This window comes from Falco cherrug, chromosome 4 (genome assembly GCF_023634085.1).
Source record: "Falco cherrug isolate bFalChe1 chromosome 4, bFalChe1.pri, whole genome shotgun sequence".
In the NCBI taxonomy this organism is placed as follows: Eukaryota; Metazoa; Chordata; class Aves; order Falconiformes; family Falconidae; genus Falco; species Falco cherrug.
The window spans coordinates 71,326,759-71,353,135 of NC_073700.1; the positions used below are offsets into that span (position 1 = coordinate 71,326,759).

A 26,377-nucleotide genomic window follows, 5' to 3' on the forward strand; every position below is an offset into this window, starting at 1 on the left:
CCTTAGTGTGTACTTCAAACCTCCTACTCTGTACTGCATTGCACATGTGCTGTAGCCCTATGTAAGATTAGTGTGCAATTCTGTGTTCAATAGCTGGAGGCTTGCTGCACAAACAATTAGGATTAAGAACACCTCTGAGATAAATTCTTGTGCTGAAAGTAACTGAATTATTAGTACTATTTATCACTTTAAAATAATCGATTGTCAAAACACACAGGAATTCTTAGCTTCAGATATATACCAAACAGCAAAAATTGTGCAACTATTTAAAGAGGTCATGACAAACCTGTGAGCCTAATACCCAGTGATATTTCAGCTAATGCTTTTTCAGAGTGAACTGCAATTATATCTGCTTGTTTAAAAAGAAACAGTGAGCTACCTGCTCGTGGAATGTCCTTGGCAGCCAGAAAAAAAGTCGCAGACTGAAAAAAACAAGTATGACTCTTGAGTTTTTTTCCTAGCTGATAGGTGTTCAGCCTCTTAGGAAACATATCTCTGTGCTAGAGTCCATCTGGTTGGTTTTCAAAGTATTATTGGTGAAGCTGTAACAACTTTTTCAAATGCCTGATTGCTAAAATTAATGTCTTTGCTTTGGAAAATAGGTACTAGTTTTAACCATGCTAAAGCATGTTATTTCAGACTACAGAGATGGGTAAAATCAGTACAAATCAATGGCTGCTGCATTGATGCTGCCATGATTCTGTACTTAGTATATTTTTATTTACTAAGGTGTGATCAAACAGGAGAAGTTGGGCATTCACCAGTTCCTCCACCTCTCTCATACTTGTCCGTGCTTTATGTACTTGCATAATTTATTACTTTTAGGACTAGTTTATCATAGGATTACATAAGATACAAAAGATTTTGCATTGGCTTTTATTCATCTTGTCAAGAGGGAGTTAGTACTGTGCCTCACCTTATGGGAGTTGCGGTAGAAAACATGTAATGTACATACATTGGACATACTCTAAAGCTATGGGATTTGTTTTATTAGCTCTGTCTGTTCTTTCCATTGTCTCTAGGCTATTAATAATTTGAAACGTGACATACTTGGGGTCTACACAGTCCCACTTGACTTACTAACCTGTTATTTAGCCTGGTACCACTCAAACAAGCAAAAGGACCAAGCTGGGAGGACCCATACTCTTCCCACTTCCAAGGCATTGAGTAAATCTTGCAGACAGGTTTGCCCAAGAAGCAAACCACTAGTAAAAAGGTGTGATCTGGTAGATTTGTACTTTACTGATTGTGCTTTACATCACAGTTTTATTTTAAACTTGTTTGGAGAGATTTAATGATTATTACATTTTTAGACATAGCAGGTATCGTAGAATTGTTTAGGTCAGAAAAGACCTTTAAGATCATCAAGTCAGACTGTTAACCTAGCACTGCTAAGTCCACCACTAAACCATGTCCCCAGGCACTGCATCTACATGCCTTTCAAATACCTCCAGGGGCAGTGACTCAGCCACATCCCTGGGTAGCCTGTTACATTGCTTGACAACCCTTTCAGTGAAGAAATGTTTCCTAATGTCCAATCTAAACCTCTCGTAGTGCAACTTAAGGCTGTTTCCTCTTGTCCTGTCACTTGTTACTTGGGAGAAGAGACAAACACCTACATCGCTACAACCTTCTTTCAGATAGTTGCAGAGTGCGATAAGGTCTCCCCTGAGCCTTCTTTTCTCCAGACTAATTAACCACAATTCCCTCAGCAGCTTCTCACAGGACTTGTGTTCTAAACCCTTCACCGTTTTCATTGCCCTTCTCTGGACACACTTCAGCACCTCTATGTCTTTCTTGTAGTGAGGGGCCCAAAACTGAACACGGTATTCAAGGTGCAGTCCCACGCCCAAGTCCTGAGTACAGGGGGACAATCACTCCCTGGTCTGGCTGACCACAGGCTCTCTGACACAAGCCAGGATGCTGTTGGCTTCTTGGCCACCTGGGCACACTGTTGGCTCATGTGCAGTCAACCGTCAACCAGCACCACCAGGGTCTTTCCCACCAGGCACTTCCCAGCCACCCTTCCCCAGCCCGTAGCGCTGCGTGGGGCTGTTGTGTCCCCAGTGCAGGACCCGGCACTTCTCCCTGTTGAACCTCCTACAACTGGCCTCGGCCATGGGCCCGGCCTGCCCAGACCCCCCTGCAGAGCCTCCTGCCCCCCAGCAGATCAACACACCTGCTTATATGAATTGTATATATTGGATTGGTGTGAGGTGATCTCACATTTACACTGTAGATGCTTCTGCATTTGTTTTAAGCCTCCTCTTATACAACACTGGAATTATTTATTAAAAACATGGCTGAATCTGTACTCACTTTTTTGCTGTGATTATAACTTAAACTCAAAGATATAATTAATTATTTTTTATGGATTTTCTTTTAGTATCCTGTTCAGATACATAGATTCAGGAGATATTAATAACTTATCTGTATGAATTCAAGCTGAAGATCTTACAATTACTACTGGTTTTGAATCCACCCACTGAATTCCAAAAATGCTTTTTGATAGTAGGGTAGTGGATCAACAGTAATTCTGTGTCCCAGGAAACGCAGATATTTGAAAGACAAAGTTAAGTTACTAGTTAAGATCACAGAATCACAGAATGGTCTGGGTTGGAAGGGACCTCTGGAGATCATCTAGTCCAGCCCCCTGATAAAGCAGGTTCACCTAGAGCAGGTTACACAGGATCACATCCAGGTGGGTTTTAAATATCTCCAGAGAAGGAGACTCCACAGCCTCTCTGGGCAGCCTGTTCCAGTGCTCTGTCACCCTCAAAGTCAAGAAGTGCTTCCTCACATTCAGATGGAACTCCCTGTGCTGCAGTTTGTGCCTGTTGCCCCTTGTCCTGTCACTGGGCACCACTGAAAAGAGCCTGGCCCTGTCCTCTAGACACCTGCCCTTAAGATACTTGTATGCGTCAGTAGGATCCCCTCTCAGCCTTCTCTTCTGCAGGCTGAAGCGGCCCAGCTCTCTCAGCCTTTCCTCATCAGGGACACGTTCCAGTCCCCTCATCATTTTCATAGCCCTCTGCTGGACCCTCTCCAGCGCTTCCCTGTCCCTCTTGAACTGGGGAGCCCAGAACTGGACTCATGGTCAAGGGGAGGCTTCATTTTGCCCAACTGTAGATGTCTACAATGAAGATTTCTACAGCTGAATTTGTCACCCTAGTCCATTTGTTGTATTAATTAAGAAAGACAGATACTTTTGCTTTTACAATTTATATGAATTGAGCAACTTAGAGAAATGTATTTTGTATAAGATGAGCTATGCCCCTGATTCTCCTTGTTAATCTGACTTGATCTCTGCTGTATGAAAAGAAGGGCCTGTAGTGCCTCTGTCAGCTGTAGAGATGTTTACTGGTAACTGTCAACTATAGGTTTGCATACTGGGCATCTCCATGGAGGAAGGATGCTGTTGGTGAACTGGGGAAATAATCTTGTAGCTCTGATGATTTTGGTTTTGCTAGTGGAAAAGAGCGCTGGTATGTGATACTTAATTTGTTTCCATTTATTTAGCCTTAAGAAAATACAATGGTCATATTTAAAAAAGGAAAACAAAAACTGGGAGAAAAAAATCTCCTTAAAATAACGTCAACACTTAAAATGAATGTACTAAGTTCTTTTAAGCAGGAGATTAATGCTTTCTGATCCTTTCAGGTGAATATCTAGGTATTTTGGTTAATTTCTACATGAAAGAAATTGGTTGTTGATTGTTAAAACTCATTACTTTCATGCTTTTACTTCCTTTGTTGTTTGTCTGTCCTGTAATTTCCCTGTGCTTTGGGAAAAGATCTTAAAGTTTGGCGCACAGATCCTGGCTCCATCTTCGACATTGATCCTCTGGAGGACAATATTCAGTCTAGGAGTCTGCATATGCTTTCTGGTATTGCTTGTATCCTGACTTTTCCCTTATGAAACTTATGAAACTAAGTTGATACAGTAAATTTTCAAGTCCATGTGCCAGCCATATGCTTTATGTTTTCATACATATATATATATATATATATATATATATATATAAATAAAACTGTAGTATTTTAAAAGTGGTGTTTTATAAGAACTTCAGCTGTAATCACATGTACAGATAAGAAACAGTGAAATCTTATCATAAACAACAGTTATTCACACCACTTACAAGTAGTCACTCAAAAAGCATTGACCTACTTGGTCCTCACTATAAATAGAATTTTAAAATAGTTGGACCTTACTAAAGTTTCAGAGATACAGAAGGTGACCTATTTATGAAGTTGACTTCTTTTCTATGCACATTTTACTTATAGGACATGTGATATTATACCTTGTGCTATTGTTTGCAACTAAAAGGTGTTCCTAATTTAAGGGTGGAAGGAAAAGGAGAGAAAGTAATGTAAGAATAGGCAGCAATATTTTGGCTCTAGAAGTTTTTGGACTGTTGTCCACACCCCCCCGCCCTACCCTGTCCCCGCCCCCCCCCCCCCCGCAAGTGTTTATTTTGAATGTTTAGTTTTGCACATGTATTTTCTTCGCTACTACTAGTGGAACTTTTAAATATTCTTTTGAATGTCATACAGCAGTATTTCCACATGCACTTGTATGCATGCTGGAATAAAAGAACATTTTGATTTTCCACTGGAAATTTTCATATGCTTCATCTCAATTCCTTATTTTTCCAGTATCTCAATCCTACTTTCCATTTCTGCTATCTTAAAGCAGAGAACAAGCTTAGCTGTATTTGATTTTGAAGCAACCTTTTGAACTGGTGGTGATCAAAATGGATAAAAAATTGTGAACAATTTACTTTAATTTTAATGACATCAGTGTATGCATATCAATGTCAGCAGTGTTGGGGGTTTTGTTGTTGCTTGTCTTTGCACTTCTGTCACCTATTTACTGTGATATTCTTTCTTTCTACCTTTGTAGAAAGAGCAAGCCGTTACAGTAAGCAGTACTTACATTCTACCAGTTTGGGAGATTATAAATCAGATGGCTCTGACACGAACCCTACCTTTTCTTACTGCAGTGAGATAACAAGGCCATCTGATGAAGGAGGTACCCCTTATTCCCACCTTTTTCACTAATGACACTATCACGGTGTGTTGAGACCACACATTCCTGTATTAACTCCACATCCTTGTATAGTCACAAATCATTAGAAACGATGTAAACTATGGTCTGATTGATTAAGGAAGCAAAGCCAAATCTCAAGGTTGCACATTTTCTTGCATGCCATACTGCTTTATCGTGTGTTCCCTTTCACTATTTTGGTAACACTGGCAGTCCGAATGCCTTGCTAACTCCCATTTACGGTGCTTTAAGAGGTTGTTGTGTTTTTGCAAAATGTATATTAATTTGTTTTATTTTTTTTCTCTTGAAAGGCAAAATGTAACTGAAAAAATACACCTCTGAACTGCAAAAAAAAATTACCTTGTGCCTTTCGGTGTGCAAATCAAGCACACAATAGTACTTTAGTGACTGAAGTACTTCACATTAAACTATGCAGGTGCTTGTGACTCCCGGTTTCCATCCTAAAAAAAAAAGTGTATCAACTGGCAACTGTCTCACATATGGAAGTTTTCTTATGCTGTCAGCAGTTTGGGAACCAGGGTTGGTGTTCAGCTGGGAAGCTTATATAGTGTGATATTGTTTAACATGGGTTAATATTAGAATACTTTGATGAACCTCTATTCCCGGGTACAAAACCACATTTTACATCTGTTTGATGCCATAGATTAGAACAAAATTTATGAAATTTTTGAATAAGGGTCTAGTCATCCTAGTAGCATAAATGTGTACTAGACTTGACTGGTGAATTGTAAATATTCAGAAAGATTGCATTCTAAGTATACATTTTAAAAAACCCAGTGATTTCTGCTCAGTTGTGAAAGAAGGTGCATTGAAAAGGTCATCCAAAGGGTTACTATTTTTTTTTTTAAGAAGGTGTGAAAGTATCGCTACTGTTTAGTTGCCTGGCATCCCTGAATTACCCATGCTTTTAGAAGATTTTAAGGCATCTTAATTGTAGATTGTGCCTGTTCATTTGTTATAGTGGCTAGTGTTTAGGGAGTATATGTTCTGTTAGGTCCCACATAATCTTAATCTCTGATTAAGAATGAGTGAGAAGAAAGTGTTCAGACTGAAGAACTTGGAACAAAGAAAGAAGCACATGTCTTTGACAGAACGTTAATCCCTTATATCATGTCTGTCTGTCTTTATTTGATATTTTAACTATATTCCCAACTCTTTCAATATATGATAGCAATCATGCACATCATGCTGGTCTTTATGTCTCTTCCCGTGATGATGTGAAGTGGGCTTTTCAGTCCAGTGCATATTGTCTCTCCCTGTTATGATCTTTTTTTGGCTGTATTCCGAGCCATTTTAAATTGCTTTGTCAGCTTGATTTGATTGTTAACAGATATTTTTTATTATTTGCCATATTGGGAATAGGAAATGGGCTTTATTTTCCCTGTTGTTTCGGCACTAGCAAACTTGCTTTTTTGTGTCTCTATTTAAATCTGTTGTTGTGGTGATGTGTTGAATAGATTCTTGCCAAGATCAACGTATTTTAGCAAAATATTGTTTCCCCTTTTGACCCAGTTGGCTAGCCAGGGTTTGAGCACTTGCAGACAGTTCCCATTGCAGGGTGAGAAATAAATGCCAGAACTAAGTAATTTAACGTACCTCTTAATGGTTTACAATAAAATGCCATTTCTGGGAACATACTAAGAAAAAAACAGCAGAAGATAACACCTTTGGTCAAAAATACCAACCTTTTTTATGGTGGCATCCCATCCAAAATGTCTTTAGCACATAGCCACAAGGTGAGGTTGCCCTTGACCTTTATACAGTATCCCTTATGGCATACCACAGTAAATGAGAACCAAATCAGTGTTGCTGAAATTTCATGGCTGTTTTTCATGGAGTTTGTACTTTTAGATCTAGCAGTGTTTCTCACTGGCAATTGTTCAATCTGATGGCATGCCAACAGGAAAGACAGTAGAGGACCTGTGACCAATTCTGTAACCTCTAAGAGTCTTTGGCCTTGTCTCATTATCTTTTAGAGATTTCTACATTGTTCAATTACTACTTTATTCTAGATACCTTTACTGATATCCAACCCAAAATTCAAGTCTTCCACTGCCGCTGCTGGTGGAATTGTTCCATAACCACCTGTCCCAGCCCTTACCTGGGTCCCTGGCTTCATACCAAATGTTAAAGGCTTATTCAGATCTAAATAACTCACTTGTCTGGGAAATGTCAGTAACAACATCACAGGGAGGCTACAAATGTTGTTCACTACAATTACTTCTTCCTGTTCGATTCTCTGACTATTATTTTAGATGACGACATTGAGCTGAGCCAAGTATGCCTCACAGGGAGCTTTTCCTGCAGTATCAGTAGATTTCTGCATGTTGTAAGTTTAGGAAACACCTATTCTCCTTTTTAGACTACTGCAGGTAAAACTGGATAGGAAACAATTGTTAATAGTTTCCAGCAAGCTTGCTGGAAGTGATGAACTTTCATTCTGATGCTCTTTTTGAAATTGCTTTTCAGCTTTGTCTGTCTTTTTTGCAGCTTCTCCCTGTTAGTAGTGTTTTTCAAGGTTGACTTTATGCCTTCCTGATATTGAATTTTTTTGCTATACTGGACAGAAGGTTTTGCACTAGAGCTTCTCAGTCTGCCTAAAAGCTTTGTAATTAATTACTGCACTAACAAAGATTTCCTTTTTACCTGCAAGTCATTCTGTAGCACTTCCCAGAAACAGTTGGGTGCCACATTAGTTCTTGCAAAATTCTGAGCTGTTTTTCAAGTAGTTATTTTCAGCTTGGCTAAAGAGGAACAGAAGCTAATGATTTCTCTCTTTCAGTCCTGCTTTTAACACTGGTGTTGCAACTTCTCAGACATGGAGTTACTCATTCATTCTTGGGAAGGTTTTTCAGATTATTTTCATCAAAAAGAGAAGTTGAGATATATGGATATCAGGTTTATTTTTGTTTATAAAGACAGACCAGGCAGTTCCTTCTTCCCACAAGACTGTAGAAAAAAAGGCAACAAGAGATGGGCTTTTTTGCTTTCAATTCAGATCTTTCTAAACAGCATTGTGTCTAACAAATTTCTCAACTGTTTTTCTTTCGGGGGAGTTTCTTTATAAAGTTTTATAAAGAGTTTCTGTCTGTCCTGATTTTCTGTGCAGTCTTACACATTGTTTTTCACTCAGTTCTTTTCACTCTCACTCTCTCCCCTTTCTCCCCTACACGTAAGTTCCCATACTGTTAGTTTGCATTCAGACACTAGGAGAGGATGACCTGGTTCATATGGTTCAACACCTATTCCAGTTTTGCATTATTTTGGACAGTTCTACTTGTATTTCAACCATCTACTCTGTGCAAGAGATTAATTGCTTTTACATGTAACTCCCATTTAATAAGTATAGTTACAGAGTTTTCGGTGTCTTGACAAAAGAAACACAGATATCACCTAACTGGACTTCTTGTATTCAGAGTCTACAGTGTTTCTCAGAAGTTGTGCTAGAGCATGTGTTTCTATAAAGATATCTTCTCCTATTTTAAGGTCTCCATATAAAATTAACCTGCTGTCTTTCTAGTTAGTTCAATAAGTGAAAATGGCATTTAGGTCACATTTGTCATGGCTCAAGACCGTTTTGCTTAGTTCCATTCTTCCCCAGAGGCAAAAGTAAAAATGTTTAAAAGTAGCATGAGTTCACAGTATTGGAGTTTGATTTTTTTTAAGGTTTGTTTTATTTTAGAACACTTTCTAGATATATTCTTCACAGTAGTTCCATCTCCAGAAAACTGAGGCGGGAAAAAGACTTTTTAATACTGGACTGTTAGTATGTGGTACAATGTAAGATACAGGAATGAATTTGTGGTGTATGATCCAGTGCCAATTACAGAAATGAATTGCTCAGAGCTATGCATGTACAAGAACAGACAAAGTGGCAAGATGAGGCAAAGGCTCTAAGTAAAACTTTAAGGTTAATTAATATTTTTCCTCTGGCCCATTGTTTGTGGTACGCAAAAAACCAAAATACTACAACCAGAGGTCATTCTGGTTTAGGATTAAAATGTCAAACAATTTTAAGTTTTTGAGAGTGCAGAAACTTGTCCTTAAGGGAGTCAACCTAGTGTCTACAGGGGTCACTCAGCTACTACTGGAACAAATTCCAGGCTTTGCCATCATAGCAGGGAAGTGACTATACACGTTTATCTACTACTAGAATAGAGTGTCCTGATGCTGACCGGATGATAGCAGATGAGCCATGGCACTGCTACTAGAGCTACTGGTTTTGTCACTTCTGTTTTGCATCGGTCTTTGACTCATTTTGAGGTGAAGAAATCCTCTTAGTGTGTTTGGACAGTGAAGACTCATCTGCACTAAAGAGTATCACTGTTACTGTCATTTCATTGTCACTCATGCTCTCTCTGTTTTTTATTATGCAACAATTTGTGTGCACATTTTGTTTTCATTATACTTTGCTGAAAGTGTTTTCCTTGGGCTTCCTCCTTTAAGTCCTTTTATGCTGCTTTCCTTCAATCCCATTTCAACTGCAGAATGTTTTCATTTCACTTTCTAATATTCTTCCTTCTCTCAGATTTTACTTTCATTATCTTTCAATTTATTGTATTTCTGTGGAGCTTTCTGTTTATCTCTCTCCTGTTTTTCTTTGATTTAACTCAGCAGGATTTTATTTAATATTACCAAGGTTTGCTTTCAGTCTGAAGATTTCTACTTTAAAATGATCTTAATGAACATCCTGCAATAGATTAATTTAACTTTTTTTGTCCCTGATACGCCCTTTTTTTTCTTTTTAGTTGGAACCTTTTAGGTTGGTTTTCTCTCCTTTTACTTTTGACCTTCCCTTTTTTTGTCTTCTATTTCCTCTTAATTTCTAGTTTAACTGGTGTGCATCAGCATGTAGACTTGATGCATATTTTTCCTTACCCTATGTTCATAGTTTTTCAGTGTATTAAAATGCCCCTTTATTCTTATGTCTAATTGTGTATAGGCTGTAGATGGAGAAAAGTCAAAGGTGATTTACAGTTCCTTTCAGTCATGGACATATCGTTACTCTGCTGGGCGAAAACTTGATTTCTTGGTTATTTTCTAAGTCATTATCATATGATCTTAAAAAGTATATAGAAGTCAGTCTGTAGGAGACAGGAATCAGGTTTGCTCTACTCCAGAAAGCTCATGTTATGTAGGAAACCTGAGTAGATATTAGGATAGAATTTTCCCGTGCCTTTTGTTGCATATTAAAAATGAGTGCTAAAATTTCATGTATTTGGTTGGAGCCAGTGTTTTACTGATTGGCTACCTGTTAACTACGCTTGTCTCCTTCAGCCTAAGTTCTTCAGATTCAGTTCACCTGCTGCCAGCAAACAAGCAGTGAGAATTAACATAAAGAGGCCTTGATCTGAGGTTTAAGGTATTTCTTTATTCTGATGGAAAGGGCCTGCTGCTAACACTCAGGGCTGTCACTTTGCCTTTGCCTTGAAAGCTACTTTCTTTTACTCACACTGGCAGTCCAAATACACAAATTTCAACAAACCGTGAAATTCCACTTGTGTCGTGGTAGTCTCTTAGATTTTGTTACCAACCTTAAAAGTAACCTGTAGGTTGCTATGAGGAAATGGAAAATTCATATTAGGTATGTCGTTGACACTACATAAAATTGGTCAGATCCAGAAAAGATTAGTGCAAACAAGCTTTGAGGAAAAAAATATGGCAAATGGGCATGCTGGCAGTTGACTCCAAAGGTATCTTCCTGTGGGATACGAGTACTTAAAGTTTTGAAGTCTTTATCTAGGTTGGAATGGAAGTCAAGTCAATGAGAAACAGTAAGTCTTTTCATCTCTCTCCCTTGTGGCGTGTCCTCCTTGTGTGCTATGAGCCTTCTGAAGAGCAGCTCTCCAGAGTAGCTGGCTGAGCCTGCTCCCCCTCCCTTTCACCAGACTCCAGCGGTTACCTTTCCCTTCCCTCACTAAGCCAGGAGTACATGTTGTAGGCCATTAGAAGAACTATTGTTTGAACTGCTGAGTGCAAACACAGTCCTGCAAAGAGCAGATGTAGACTTTATGTATTAATGTGTATCACTGGCAACAGCCTTACACTGTGTAAGCTCATGGAGAGGGCTACTGTTCCTTAGCTCAACACTGACATTTTAAATGTTGGTTTCACAGATACCTCCTCCTCTCTCCCCCTAGCAGACACCAGTATCTGTGGCTCTATGCAAAATGTTTATTTCTAGGATTTGCCTGAGGCTTTGACACCCACCCATATTTACCACAGAAGATCCTAGGACAAGGAACTCTGCTACTGCTTCTGCTACTGGTTAGCCTGGTCAGAAGACAAACTAGTCAGAAGAAATGGAGAAAAAACCTCTTCATTTCCCATGCTGGAATTGCAGAGATGCTCCTTGGTACGTGATGTAAGGAGTCTGCTTGTGTTGGGACAGTGGTGATACTCTTGTGCCCGTAGATGGAGGAAGAAGAAGAAAGGAAACAGGAATCGGTTCTCTTCCTCGCTCTCTCTGCCCTTTCCATTATTTTTTACCAAAAACCCTCTGGTTTTGAGGATGGGAAAAATCACCATTAGTAAAAGACAAGTAAAAGAAAAAAAGAGGGAATAATACGTGACTGATCTTTATATTGTAATATAGAGATCTGTCTTCCATCTCCAGGGGCAGCTGGCAGGAATACAGGGCAGATATCCTTCACCCCTCTTTGTATTCACATTCAGTTGCTAAGCTCTGCCATTTTAAGTAGGTCAAGCAGAATGACACAGCAGTTATATTTTCTTCTCTGGCAGCCAAGGAAGAATACTTCTTTCTCGCTAGGTAGCTGAGCTCTGTTTCCATAACGTTGTTCCCTAGAGTCTGGTAATCAAATGTGGCATTCGGGGGGAGAGGAATTGTAGATTTCACAGGAAAACTATAGGCTTTTGTGGGTTTATTTTGTCCCCTTTCAAGTTTATCAGCAGGCTGCACTGCCACAGAAGGCTGAACACATCAAAACAACACTCTGTGTACTCCTTCTTGGTGAGAGTCACATCCACACTTCTCTTAACCACCAGACTCTTACATCTGTTTCTGACATTTTTTTATTTCAGGCTAGATGGTGCTTTAGTTTGCCACTTTTACATGCAAGCCTCTGGCAGGTTTGCCAACGTGAAAGCTAATGTGTAGGAAAAAATAGTCGTCTACCACTCAACAGCATCATGCTAAAACTGTGTTTTTCCATCTTGGTAATCAGATGATTTTCTGCTCCTAAGTATATAATGTAATAAAAATGCTTGCAGTCAAGTAATAAATACCTCACACACAAACCTCTTGTGATATTTTTAAACTTGGATTAATAGTTCTCTGTATAAGTAATATGGGCACAAGTCCATGCATATGTTTGGTACCTGTCTGATACCACAAATTACTTGGCGTGAACAATTTCCATTGTTGGAGAGTGTACAGTCATTCAGAACTGGTGACTTCTGGTCTTCCATTCTCAAATAGACTTTTGCTGAAATTATAAAGTTTCCTTTGTAAAAGTTTGCTGTTAACCCCGTTGTACCCCAAAAGGACAATTCTTGTTCAAGCAGCAAGGCAGAGTTCTCTCCCTTCTGAAAACTTCACCTTTCATTTGAAGGTCTGTTGCTTTTTCAGCTTCTGCCTCCTGTTTTGCATTGATTCCTAATATTCAAAGGGCTTTTTTTTTTTTTTTTTTTCTGATTAAGAATAATGATGTTACTGTTAGAGGGGCTTTTGAAAACAGTAGAGGTCTGATGTTAGAAAGGTAATGCCTTTTCAGCTCTAGATTTGGGGTAAGAAGGAAAATTAAATCCATTCAGATTTATGCTCCAGTGAGCATTCACATTTCAGTTAGAAACAGGTTGGATGTGTTCCCTACACATGTGTTAATTTCTATATAAGTTTGTGAAAAGAAGGTTTGTGACTACTTAATATGTAATTCGGTCTCCTCTGAATAATCCATGTTGGCCTTTTACACCATGTAAGTATAGGAATCCAGAATGGCAATGGGACCACATTTCTGCAGTTTCTTGAGCATTATTGAATCTCTCTGTCCTAGTCTGGACTATTGGACTTCTAGTGTCCTCTGCTGAGTGCTTTGTTAATGCAGAATGTGAGAGAAATTAGTCCAGAAAATTAGATGTCATCTTTTTCCACTAAAAAAAGGTATGAAGTATCTGTAAAACCTTATTTTTTAATGTAAAACTTGAAGCTTCATATAGCACCCCAAGTGAGGGCTTAGTTAAGTTTTGATTAAGGTTTGATTTAGGGCTCTGTGAATAAAACTAAATATCCCACATTGGTTGTAATACATTAAGACATAATTTGTGATTCATCTGAAAGCACATTTTTGTTCAGTGTGTGTTCATTGGGGATGAGTTAATGTTCCAGGGAGAGCTTTAAATTTTGCACTTGCAAAATAATTTTGCTTAGATTCTCTCTGCCTATCTTTGATTCCTGTGTTTCTCTCCCACACCTTTGACATCTGTCAGCATCAAAAAGCAATTCCCACACATCCAGGTGGAGGAGAATCCAGAAGAGATCCCATTTGCAGTTTTTGTAGTGTGGCAGCAGTTCAGGGGATCCTTCTGTTTGCCCTGCTAGCTGTCTGAGTGTGATGTTCCCTTTTCCTTCAAACAATTAGTCACCAGAAATTGGAAAGGAAATTTCCAAGTGACTCAACAGTTGGAAGTGTTAATGGCTCCCTTGACAAGTTGTTGTTCAGTTGTTCAGTGTGGTCCCCCAGAGCAGCTTTTGATATACTTCAGAGGATTTTATATTCAGCAGGCAATAAATATCATTAGTAAAATTATGTGTGGTCACATACTTGATCCTGGTTGATGCTGCCTTCAGCTATTGCTCAGATTGGTTATACCCACTGTAGAAATAAATAGCAGCACAGAAATCAAAGCACAGCTTCCATGAGAACTTTCTGTCTTTAGTGAAAATGGGCGACAGCTGATGTTCAGTAAATGTGAGTTCAAATTGTAATTGAAGGTGTGTAGGTAATTCTAACATGTTAACATAACCTTCATTTTACTAACTCTTCCCATTTCTGAGGAAGCCTAGAGCAAAAAACAGCCTATTCACAAGGTAAGAAGGAATGGCAGCTTCCTGTGGTACACCAGAGCCCCACTAGGACTGAGGGTGCCTCGGGCTGGCTTTCAGACTTGTTTTGCCTTCATAAATAAAAGAATGTGGTGCACTGCACGAGGAAAGGAAAGGCATACTCTGCTCTTGTTTCCTCAGCTGAGACATGCTGCAGCTTAGGTGGAATGTCAGGCAAAACCAGTCAGCTGGCAATAAGGTTTGTTAGTGACGCCAAATCCTGACTGCAGTTCGTACTCAAAGCTGCAGAGTAGGATGCCCTGTGATTTGGTTATGTCCCAGTTACAATACAATAGAGGAAATGAGTGTACGTACAAATGTTGTGATATACCAGCTGTTAATAGATACGTAAGCTAAACTCTTTGTCTTGTACGGCTACCACTAAAGACAAATTCCAAAATAATATTCATAGTGGTTTCTCTTATAATCCATATAATAAGAGGGTAGGCCTTTTTGTGTTTTGAACTGCTAGAACAATTTCTAAGACATATGTGTAGAAATATATGCATTAGAGGTTGTAGAGATGTCCTAGTTTTGGCTGGGATAGAGTTAATTTCCCTATTAGTAGCTGATACAGTGCTGTATTTTGGATTTAATATGAGAGTAATGTTGATAACACACTGATGTTTTAATTGCTGCTAAGTAGAGCTTACTCAGTGTCAAGAACTTTTCAGTTTCCCATGCTCTGCCAGTGAGCAGGTCCACAGGAAGCTGGGAGGGAACAGAGCCAGGACAGCTGACCCGAACTAGCCAAAAAGATGCTCCATACCATAGAACATCATGCTCAGTATGTAAACGGGGGGGGGGAGCTGGCTGCAGATCACTGCTTGGGGACTGTCTGGGCATCCGTCAGTGGGGTGGTGAGCAATTGCATTGTGCTTGTCTTGGTTTTTTTCACTTGGATTTTATTTCTCTCTCTCCCTTTCCTCTTCTTTGCAATTACTATTGTCTTAACATTGTTTTCAAAATTTATTTCCATTATTAAACTGTTCTTATCTCAACCCACGGGTTTTACTTTTTTCTGATTCTCCTCCCGATCCCAGTGTGGGGCAGGAGATTGTCTTAACATTGTTTTCAAAATTTATTTCAATTATTAAACTGTTCTTATCTCAACCCACGGGTTTTACTTTTTTCTGATTCTCCTCCCGATCCCAGTGTGGGGCAGGAGGGGGAGTGAGCGAGTGGCTGAGTGGTACTTTGTTACTGGCTGGGGTTAAACCACAAGGGATGTGTTGAAGACCTTGTATTTTAGAAGCTATAGTAAAAATAAATAAATTTTTAAAAAATCACGATCTAGCTAGGTTAATGGGTCTGCCAAAGCAAAACCCAACCACCTAAGCCCTCCCCCCCGCCTTCCATAGTACCTGTATAAACTGTGCTCCTTTAAACATTGAAGATTTTTTAGTAGAATATTCAAAATGTAATTATTTTGTCAGTTGCACTACACTTAACTGGTTTAGAATATTCTGTGTTTGTCATAATAACCTTAAAACTACATGTTAGGATTCAAAACTGGGGATGAATAGGACTCCAGTTTTAGGGTTAAAAGCCAAATAATTGAGGTAGTTTTATTTTTACAGTGCTGCAGTAAGAACTAGTCAGTGGGATCTGGAAGGAGGAGAAATGGTTTGTATTTTAAGTGAATTGAATATCAAGTGAAGTATGTTGTAACTGCCCATAAAATTCTAAATGTAAGATACAGATTTCATACCATTTTTAAAATCCCCAAACCAACTGTTCGTAGAAGTTGGATGAAGACAATAATTGTCACTCATTCTAAATTGTAATTTTGTGTTATGTTCACTTCCATTTTATCCTTTTTTGTAGCAAAACCCACAAAAACATGTCAGTATGAGTGAACACTACGAACAGCCTCTTCCTATATTTTTTAAAGGCTGGTAACCTTTTGAAACATTTTACTTATTGAATTTCCTGGGAGATCATTTACCACCCTTTTCTTATAACAAATACCTTAGCTTTTGTGTGAAAAAGCTTTTGTTTTAAGGAGCTGCTATGGAATTACATTTATCAAATCTGTTCTGAGTGTTTATGGTCTTGCAGTCCTAAATGGCCATTCCAAAGGCAGCCTGGGGAAGTTGATGGCCTTTTGTATTCATCAAAATTGTCTGCTCTGCCAGGACAGGACTGGCTTGTGCTTTTCGCAAGTTATGAGGCTGCCTCTCACCACCTCACTGCTCCACAGTCAGACACAGTTACAGGCAGGGACTCTGTGGGTTGCTTGAGATCTGGCTTCTTCAACTCTCCTGTTGGCAGAGCGCAAGATGACATGTATTTAATACTTTACAACTTCACAAGTCTGTTGATGCTTTACACCAACAATGATCTGTTAATGATAGCAAAGGCTTTTGAGCCAGAATGGACCTCAAGAAATAGATTGCCCTGTAAAAGAATATAATGAATTGACTGATCCACCACTCAAAATATGAAGAATTAAGGAGAAGGCTTGAATGACCTGACGTGTAGACCATGATGTACTAGAGAGACAGTTTGCCAACAGTTCTTCCACTAGACTCGCTAGTACTCCCAAATTTCCACTCCATCTACTATTTGGTGTATGGTGGACTTCCACAACAAAGACCAGTATAACCAGTATTAATGATATTGGCTGTTCATATAAATCAGGAATTTTGGAACAGGTGATTTTTTTGTGAGTATGCTTGCTCTCAGGAATAACTGTAATATGAGATAGTCCCCCCCTAAAAGGGAAACAAATTATGAATAAAATACAGGATTCCATGTGGCATGAGCACATTAAACATTCTTTTTGTCTTGACTTTCAGAATTTCTTTTTCTTTGACATATGCTAAATAGCTGTGTATGACGTTCTGTTGTAATTTCCTTCAATACCAAATCTTAATTTATTATTTTGAAACTGCTTTTAAGGGTTATAATTGTATGATTCTGCATTTCCCATAATAATCTACTTCACCTTACTTGGTGGAAACATATAGTTAGGCTTAATTACTGCTAGCTGATAAGATGGTGCTATAAAAGAATGATGCTTAAAATAGTCTTAGTCTAATCATGACACTAATGAAGTTCAGTTTAAAACATTTTATTTTATTCATTGTAGCATGTCAGTAAGTAATGTTGAAAGTAGAGACAATATGATTTTTTGCATCATGAATAATTAATGTTAGTTATTCTAAATACAAGTTTATTAATGTTGTTGATGTATTTGAAGGTGGCATGGTTTATTTCTTACATCTTTAGAATTTAGGTTATGGAAACTTCCTAAGCTTGTAATGGTCTGAATTTGCCACTGACTCCAAGTAGTTCAGAGCTTCAATTCTAATGAGGTCAGTGAGCATGGCAGATATTTATTAGCACAGTATGTGAATTAGGCCATACTTTCAGGTTGTTATTTCAACAACCTAATTATATCTGGGTTTGATATTCCAATTTACTAACTAACACTGACTCCTGTAATGGATAGTATGCAGACAAACTGCTGCTTCTGACAGGACCGTTGAGAGCAACAAGCCTGGTAGCTCAGGCATCCGTGAAAGCAGCCTGACTGATGAGTAAAGGGCAAGAAAAAGAGAAAAAAAAAGAAAAAAGAAAAGAAATGAAGGGAAAGTTACTGTTACAAGAAAAAATGCCACGATGCCTTACCGTGTTGTTTTCTACTGTTCTAAAAACAGCACTGTTCTGTATCAGGTCTCACCATCTGCAGTCTTCAGGTTAGTGCTTTTTATATGTTTATGCAGTCTGAGCTATTCCCAGTAAATTTAGCTGTGCTACTCTTTCCGACTAGAAAATAATAAAACTATAGTAGATAAGAGTTATAATCAGTTTAAAGTATGTGTTTCCATTTTCTAGCTTATCTGAAAAGTTAACGCTGAGCAATTTAACTTTAGAGATGGCTGGGAATTTTTCAATATTCATCAGAAGATAACAGTTTTAATGCCGAAGGACTTTATAGGAATGGATTGCTTGTGATTAATATCTCAATGCCAAAATCTTCCATTTTATTCAGTTTTGAGATTGTTAAAGTTATAGCTTGACATTTTTGAAACGAATCCAGCTTTATGTTGAAATATGTTTAATTTTGAAGCCACGTAAACTATAATAAGCATTGAAAATTATCAGAATGAAACCTAGAACTTTTGAAATAATTGACATAAAATAGTTTCTTTACCTGATTTTTAAAATATCTTTTTGCATGAACCTTTGAGATTTTTTTTTTCTTTTCATCCCAATTTGGGAAAGGACCATTCCTGGTAATCGGTTCTGCACTGGAAAATTAGTGAGTTTTTACTAATGTTATTTGTATCTAATGTATCTGTATTCTTCTGGCTGTTCTCTATACTCCTTTTACTGCTTTTTTGTCATGTCCTTTAGAGACTATCTCCTTGCTCTGTACCATGGGGGTGCTGCAGAGTGTTCTGTACCTCATCTCAGCCTCTTCACCATCTCTGTCTCTGGGCAGTCCTTGCACATTGATTAAAGCCTTCAAGTTCTCCAATACCTATTTTTACTGTCAAGTAATCAACTCTATTGCTGGCTGCATTTGGCTTAATCTTCTCTAAACTTCCACTATGACTTTTCTCAAATACTGTGGAGATCTAGGATACAAGTAGCTGAGCAGTGCATGCCGCATGCTAGCATACAGGAGCATCTGCATTACATGGGATGCATTGTTTGGAGCTGGATGCTAGGACATCTGGAGGGAAGCATATGAGAGGCTCAGCTTTTTTGTGGTTTGAACTGAGAGGAATCTTGCACAGGAGTGAGCTGCTCCGGGGGGTCACACCTTGGAACAGCTGAGCTGATCTAGCAGTTTGCTGCCTTCTGCTGCCTGTGGCCTTGGGTACCTGATCCTGACTACTTCCTTGCACTGCATCTGTTGCTGGTCTGATCCCTCCTGAGCTGACTTAGCTCACCAAGCCAGCAGAAAAACAACCCAGCTGAGAGGAAGAGAAAAGGTGGTAGGAGTGTTAGATTGCCTCAGCCAGCTGATGGAGCATCAACCTCAGATATGCAGTGGGAATCATGAATGGACTGCCTTACAGCATCTTTGAGACATATCACCTCATGACTCCTGCTGAGTTCTTCCAACACTCTTAACTTTAGCAGAGAATGATGTTTAGCGCATCATCTTTAAAAGCCTGCTAAAAGCTCATCTGTCATAGCAGTCAAGTTACCTTTCTTCTCTTTTTATGTCTTTCACATCCTATTCTCATCATATCTATCCTGCCTTACTTGCTGCCAAAGTATCAAGATTCTTGTTTCTGATTAACCTGTGATACAGGCATTCTTTAAAACACTCATTAAATTCTTGGTTGGCAACAATTATATCTTGTTTATCCTGCTGTTCATGTTTGGGCGGGATGTGAACTTAATTCAGGAATTAACGTGTTAAAGTTCTTCCAGTCTCTCCTTAAAACTGTTTCTCAGGATGCTTGTATGGTTAATGCAATGCTGGATTGAGCTCATCTCAAGAGCTTGTACAGGAATATACACAGTATGGGAAACAGGAGGAATTACAGGGTGTGTGGTTGCCTAAAGGGGTATAGTGAAATCTCCAGCCTGAATTTACAGGACAAGGCCCAAAGAAACCCAACCTAACTGCAAATTTGGACCTGATTTTAAATTGGCAATGGATTATATTACTTCTAGAGTAATCACTTTAAATATAGCAGCCAACATCTGGGGGAAATGATAGAAAACAAAAAAAATAAAGTACGGAGCCAAAGTTTGTAACGAAAGGTATCTCCGTGACACTTTTGGGAGACAGCTTTAAAAAGGTCTGTTGTTACTGTCCACCAGCTTCAACACAGCAATAGCAGTTTACCCTAAGGCTGTACTTCCTTAGCTGTGTATTCGTGTGCCTTGGACTGGGAAGTGGTCAGGAGGATTGTGCAGTCTGGGCAGTGATCCATCCGCATGAACAACGCACGGGGTGTACCCGAGTGCCCCAGGAGCGTCTAAGCCTGCACTTCTCCACATGTGATTGCGTCAATACTTCGACAATGTTTTCAGTTGCACAGGACATAACTGAGTAATTTCTAAGGGAAGGGCCAAAGAAAGAAGGAACTGAAAGCTATGGGAGAGGCCTTCTAAAGTGATGCCACGAGGCCTGCTCTAGATGTTGCAACCTGTGGAAAATAAGGTGGCAGCAAGGCAAGACAGGGGAAAGACTTCAATATATGTGGAGCAACATGAGTTCCGTGAGCAGCTTCATCTATTCCGGGGGAGCTAGTCGTGCTGTTGGTAACACAAAGGTGTATGGGGCTGCTGCTGTATTCTGGCTCTGCTGTAACTGCTCCTCCGAAAATCTAGTTTGATCTTTTGTGTCTTACAGATGCTAAAGTCAAACACGTAATAATTACAATATATTTTTTACTTCCTGCTGTCTGATATTGGTTTTGTTATTACAAAATGTTGCAATATTCTCTGTGAGTTCTCTGAAGTCTTAGTAGTGAAAGCATGAATCGAGATAGCATCAAAACAGGAAGTGGAATAATTGCTTAAAAGTGCATGACGTCTGTAAGGGTGAGTGACATGGTTGTTACTTAACATCTGGCCCAGTAAATGGCATGTATTGCAGTAAGTGGCAAAAGTGCAGTAGTTAGTGGTGAGGGTACATTGTTTTACCGTCGACTGCTGAGGTTCTGTTGTACAAAAGAATGAAAGAGAGCTTATGTATAGTCTTGATAAAATATGTCTTGAAACATACCTTTTAAATGATTTTTTAGCATAATTTTTTTAACCTTGTAGTTATACAATTTTCTCTTAATTATTCCTTTCCTGTTCCCACAGTCTGACCTTTTTCTTACCCAGCCCTTCTCAAAGCACGTTCTGATCAGTACACACAGTGCAGACCCCATTGTCTGCTGCAGCCAGCTGATACTCACTATCATTCTTTCAGCTTCATCTTTTCCTTGGAGGCTTCCTTTCTGTTTGCCTTTCATCATGTTCATTCATTTTTCTCTCTTTTCTCTGGGGAAGCCTATAAAGATGTAGTAAGAGATACAGGATAACTTTCTTCAAGTAGATAATGAATATCTGGCTTGCTTGGTAAGTGGAACAAGAAAAAAGTAAGTTTTGATACATCAGAATGCATCTGGTAAAGTCTTACCGCAACAAGAAAAAGCATCCACCTGTACTTCTGGGAGCAATGGTCAGCCCTCAGCTCCCTCACTAATAAGTCTGGCTTCAGCTAAATGAATTTCATGTTCCACCACTGTGTTTTATCATTCTCTTAGGTTAACTAAAACCATTGCTTTTGTGGCTGCTGTGCTCAAGGATGTTATAGAACTTTATACTTTGGCCTGAGTCAAAGATTGCAGTTAACTATGGAGATGATGGTGAAGAAAAGTCAAACTCTTTGTCTGCATCGTTCAGTCTTACCTTGAATTATTTGTATGTTGCTAGAAACACAGACAGATCTGCTGTCTCTTCACTAATCTGCTCTTTTATGTGATTCCCAAATTTTCTTCCCAATAGACAACCATCTGGAGATTTCTTAAGTATTTTTTGTAAAAATATGTTAAAACCTATAGATCATTTTTTGCAGCCCTACTACAGTATTCTTTTAATGGAAAAAAAGGTGGAATTATTCAATCAAGTGATCGGCATACTTGTGCTGATATATATGTTCATCTATATGATAACCAGGGAAAGAACTAGAAGATAATTTGCAAAGCTAATCCTGGAAATTCCTTATTTTTCTTTGTATAGAATATTTTTCCAATACTTCAGGTTCTAATGGTTTCCCAAAATTTTTCCTGCTTTGGAGGAAATGCTTTATTTTGCTGAGCTTATGATTTCCGTCATTGCAGGTAGATTAGCAAACATGTTCACTGAGACTGTTTGACAGAGTTCTCTCAGCTTGTGAGAAGTGGGTTGCAAAAAAGAGGAAAGCATGTCTCAGACCTGCTGTGGACAGTTTTCACGGAGTCAGGGGATGTGGGTTGTCCTCCCCAAAATAAGGCTGTGGATTTGGAGTCTATAATGAGGCTGACAGTAGGGTTGCTGCCTTATGCTGACACTGGATGATGGGTAGGAACTGAGAAATATCTGTTTAGTGGAGAAGGAATTAAGAGTAAAAAGTTTCTACCAGTGTCTTCACCTCTCTTAGGAAGAGGAAAGGGTCTGTCAAGGTGTCTGCCCCTACCAGGGAGAAGCTACCAGCCCTTTGTTGCTGCAGAGCAGTCAGGGTGCTGACTGGTCAGCGGTGAATATCAGCTTAAGATACTACTTCCTATTAAGTTAGAATTTTAATCTGTGCTCACTTTTCAACACACATAACCAGTTTACTGCTGGTGTGAGGAGGTGAGACCCCATTGGCTTCTATGAACTGACCTATGCTTATGCTGTTGGTGAATTGGGCAAAATATATTCATTCTGGCTCGATCACAGAACCTTTGATTAAATTATGCTTTTCTCTATTTTCTCATGAAGGGCTCACGGTCATGTAGAAATAGCTTGTAACAACACTGAAACATAAATTACTTGATGAACTACTTAGTACTGTTCACTTAATGCATGATAATCCTGTGAACATGTTAACGAGCAGCAGTTTTCTGATGATTGAACTGCTTTAAAATGTCTTTATACTCATATGTCATTAGAATGAACTTGGCACTTCTAAAACATCCATTATTCATCATGTTCCAGTGTTGCTCTTGACTGTGTATCACTTTAATTTCACTCAACAAAGCAATCTATTCAATACAATAGTTTGAAACATGTTTTCTGTATCGGAAAAACCCTGGTTAAATATACAGTGTTACTTATCTTTACAAGTATAGTAGAGCAAAAAGTAACATCCCAAGTTGTAATTGCATACTTAGTGCATTTGAATATGCTACATAGACTAAGTGAAGGTTTTAAGAAAAACTTCTGTTGAACTCGAGTTTGTTAGCTGGGGAGGCAGGATAGGTAAAACACCTTGATGAAAGCACAAGGTTGACTTTTCTTTCTGAAATAGTTCAGCAAACATTTTCTCAGTAATCCCTTTTCACATGTATTTATTGTCCTGATCACTGAACAAGCATTACTGTAATTATGAATACTTCTTAAAATTTTTTTTAACGGTGCCTACAGAATTACAGGATGGTTATGGTTCAAAGGGACAGACCTCTGGAAATCATCTAGTCCAGCCCCCTGCTAAAGCAGGTTCATCTAGAGCAGGTTGCGCAGGATCGCGTCCAGGCAAGTTTTGAATGTCTGCAGGGAAGGAGACTCCACAGCCTCTCTGGGCAACTTGTTCCACTGCTCTGTCACCCTCAAAGTCAAGAAGCTCTTCCTCACATTCAGGTGGAACTCCCTGTGCTGCAGTTTGTGCCTGTTGCCCCTTGTCCTGTCACTGGGCACCACTGAAAAGAGCCTGGCCCTGTCCTCTGGACACCTGCCCTTAAGATACTTGTATGCGTCAGTAGGATCCCCTCTCAGCCTTCTCTTCTGCAGGCTGAAGCGGCCCAGCTCTCTCAGCCTTTCCTCATCAGGGACACGCTCCAGTCCCCTCATCATTTTCATAGCCCTCTGCTGGACCCTCTCCAGCGGTTCCCTGTATCTCCTGAACTGGTTTCCTGCTGCTCCAAGGTTTTTTTGATTTTACAAGTCCTGGATCCTTTCGTACATTGTGAACCCCATTAAATCCTGCATTAGCTTTGCTCTTTCTTGAATCTCTGTGTTATGGCTGCTGCAGAAGTGGTTCTCACTTCCAGCAAGACCAAGAGGTGTATCTCAGAAAGTATCTGACTGCTGTATGACTTAATATTTGAAGGTTTTTTGACTCATGGGCTGCATGAGCTCCATCTCCTTATAGCGAAAGATGGCTTTTGTCAGAGGAGTTAGATAGAATACCAGCTAAATGGACCACTTGAAAAAGTGTCAACAGATAAGAAACTTCTTTTCAGTGTAGCTAAATGAATTTCCAGTTGAACTAGTGAAATTCTGGTAAATAACAGTTGAGATGGGATAATAATTGCTGTACAAGCCAGAAGTCGTTATTCTCATAGTGCAAGAGTCTTGCAAAACATACACAAATATGCAGTGGCTAAGCTTTTAAACTTCAGATTTTGAAAACCAGTTCTTTATTTTGCTTTAAAAATGCTTATTGGGCTTGCTAGGAAAATATTGAGTTATCACTTATGCTGTACTTATTTCTCACAGATTTTTCATCAACCATGTTTTTAACACATTCTGTTCCAGTCTGTTGCCAAAGTAAGGTGTTAGAGCAGATATGGGAAGTTTTATGAATCCTTTCCTAGTAAACAGTAGAGGTAGGGGGTCCTTGGTTGGTTGTTTTAACTCTTTCAGAAGCTCTTGGTACAACAAAAGTCAACCTATTAATGATTACCATACAGAATTGGTAAAATAATGTAATTGTTAAAATAATGTGAATAAACTATATGTGAAAGAGATGGAACAATTGTGTGTTAGGATGAAGATACTGAAAATGATGGATTTGGAAATATTTAAGTAACCACTGATACCTCTGTGTTTGGCTAAGAATGTTGATGGAATGAGAATAAACTAAGAAACCCAACTGCGGGCTCACTTTTTTACTCCCTGTGAATCACAGTCTTTCTTTATTCATAGCCCAATAAATGTTAGTCTACAATGAGTTAGGAATCAATTGCAGAGAATTCCTACTGAAACATTTCAAAACTAATACAGTTAATATATAGTATTTTTCATCAATCTTTCCTTAATAAATGGCACTATATGGCACATGATATTCAGCGTGTCATCTATAGTAGTATCAAAATTGAGTTAGTTACAAGCTTTTGTACACAATTTTACAGTCAGACTTCTTAAGATATGTTAAGCTTTTCCTTCCAGCTAACCTTGACGGTGTTTTGTGGATATATTGCTGTAGCTTTGGGTACATTTATGTGTAATTCAACCTATGAAAAGCCTTATGTTGTATATGGAAATAATTCTGAACCATTTCATACTGTCAAATTGCTATTTACAGTGCAAATAATCTACAGTTTCTACAAAATGCTGGATGAGGACTTTTAAAAAAAAGCTTAATTAATATGTCTGTATTTCTTTAACACACAGCCCCTGTTCTGCCTGGGGCATATCAGCAAAGCCAGTCCCAAGGATATGGATACATGCACCAGACCAGTATGTCATCCATGAGGTCCATGCATTCACAGCCTCATTCAGCAGGTCTGGTGAGTATTTGATTGAAAGAATGATTTTATTTGGTAAGCAACATTATCAACTATTGTGAAATCACTTAAATATGAGTGAATTGGTTCCCTTGAATTTTATGGTTGGACTATTTGACTGACCTAGTCCTAAATGTAAGTGGTAGTCCTCATGTATAAAAAAGATTAAGTGACTGAGGGCAATGTCAAGAACGTTTATGTCAGAATACATTAAAAAAAAATAGTTTATGATCTCCAGAAGGCAAAGAAATAACTGTATCTCCTACCTGCTTAAAACGAGTAGTAAACACTTGGACAGTATTTCAGCGGCGGAGCTTTCTGTGATGAATTCAGGCTCCTAGTGCTGAATGAAAACCACTGATCTCTTAAGATCACCCTGTTGGTTTAAATTTGTTTCAAATTTTTTTGACTTGCTGATTTTGTACTAGCAGGCTTTGTGCCTATCCATATTACTCATCTCTGCTTGTATAAAGCTAGCTCAGACTCCGTATTGGTGTGCCCTTTCTAATTCAATAGAACAGTCATGCAGCCACTCGTGCCTGATCAAAACCAAGTTATACTACTGGGCTTTCTTAAGAAGCCATGGCTGTATCATGAAGTTCTTAATTGTGGTGGATGGGAATGTAAACCTGGAGTGAATATTTCATTTTAGAAGTAACTGGTTATGGAAGGAGAGCTGAATGGGTCTTCAGCTAGGTTTTTTAGGAAATTGAGCTGCTTTAATGGTTATCACATTTTTTTATCATATCACTGCCTAAAGATTTCATAGTCCAGCTCCAGTAACCTTTTACTTTAAAAATACCAACTTCTAATTTTGAATTTTAAACTATTTTGAATGGTTTTGTATTTATTACCACTATCACCTTTTGAAGAGATGAAGTACTTCATTATGAACAAAACTTAGAGCTTGCTGAGCTGAAAAAAAATGTTTTCAAGATTAGTTGAAACTTGCATTTTTCTTTAAGACTGAAACTATGGCATTTTATATTGTAACGATCATGGTGTTCTGTGAAGTTTGAGTGCTTTCAGGCTTGCCAGGTTCTTGGTTGCTTGGGGGCTGAAGGGGGCTAACTTGCTGGGAAGTCTGGGG

At 38.8% G+C, this 26,377-nt stretch overlaps 1 protein-coding gene across 2 annotated transcripts in view; it reads left to right on the forward strand.

Annotated features, from left to right (window-relative positions):
* The window catches only part of NEBL (nebulette), a 269,845-nt gene that overhangs the window by 235,883 nt on the left and 7,585 nt on the right, over positions 1–26,377 (forward strand). For both annotated transcript variants that reach the window (XM_055708682.1, XM_055708679.1), the window contains one exon: positions 25,175–25,290. In XM_055708682.1, the coding sequence (XP_055564657.1) occupies positions 25,175–25,290 (116 nt within the window). The remainder of the gene's footprint in view (positions 1–25,174; positions 25,291–26,377) is intronic.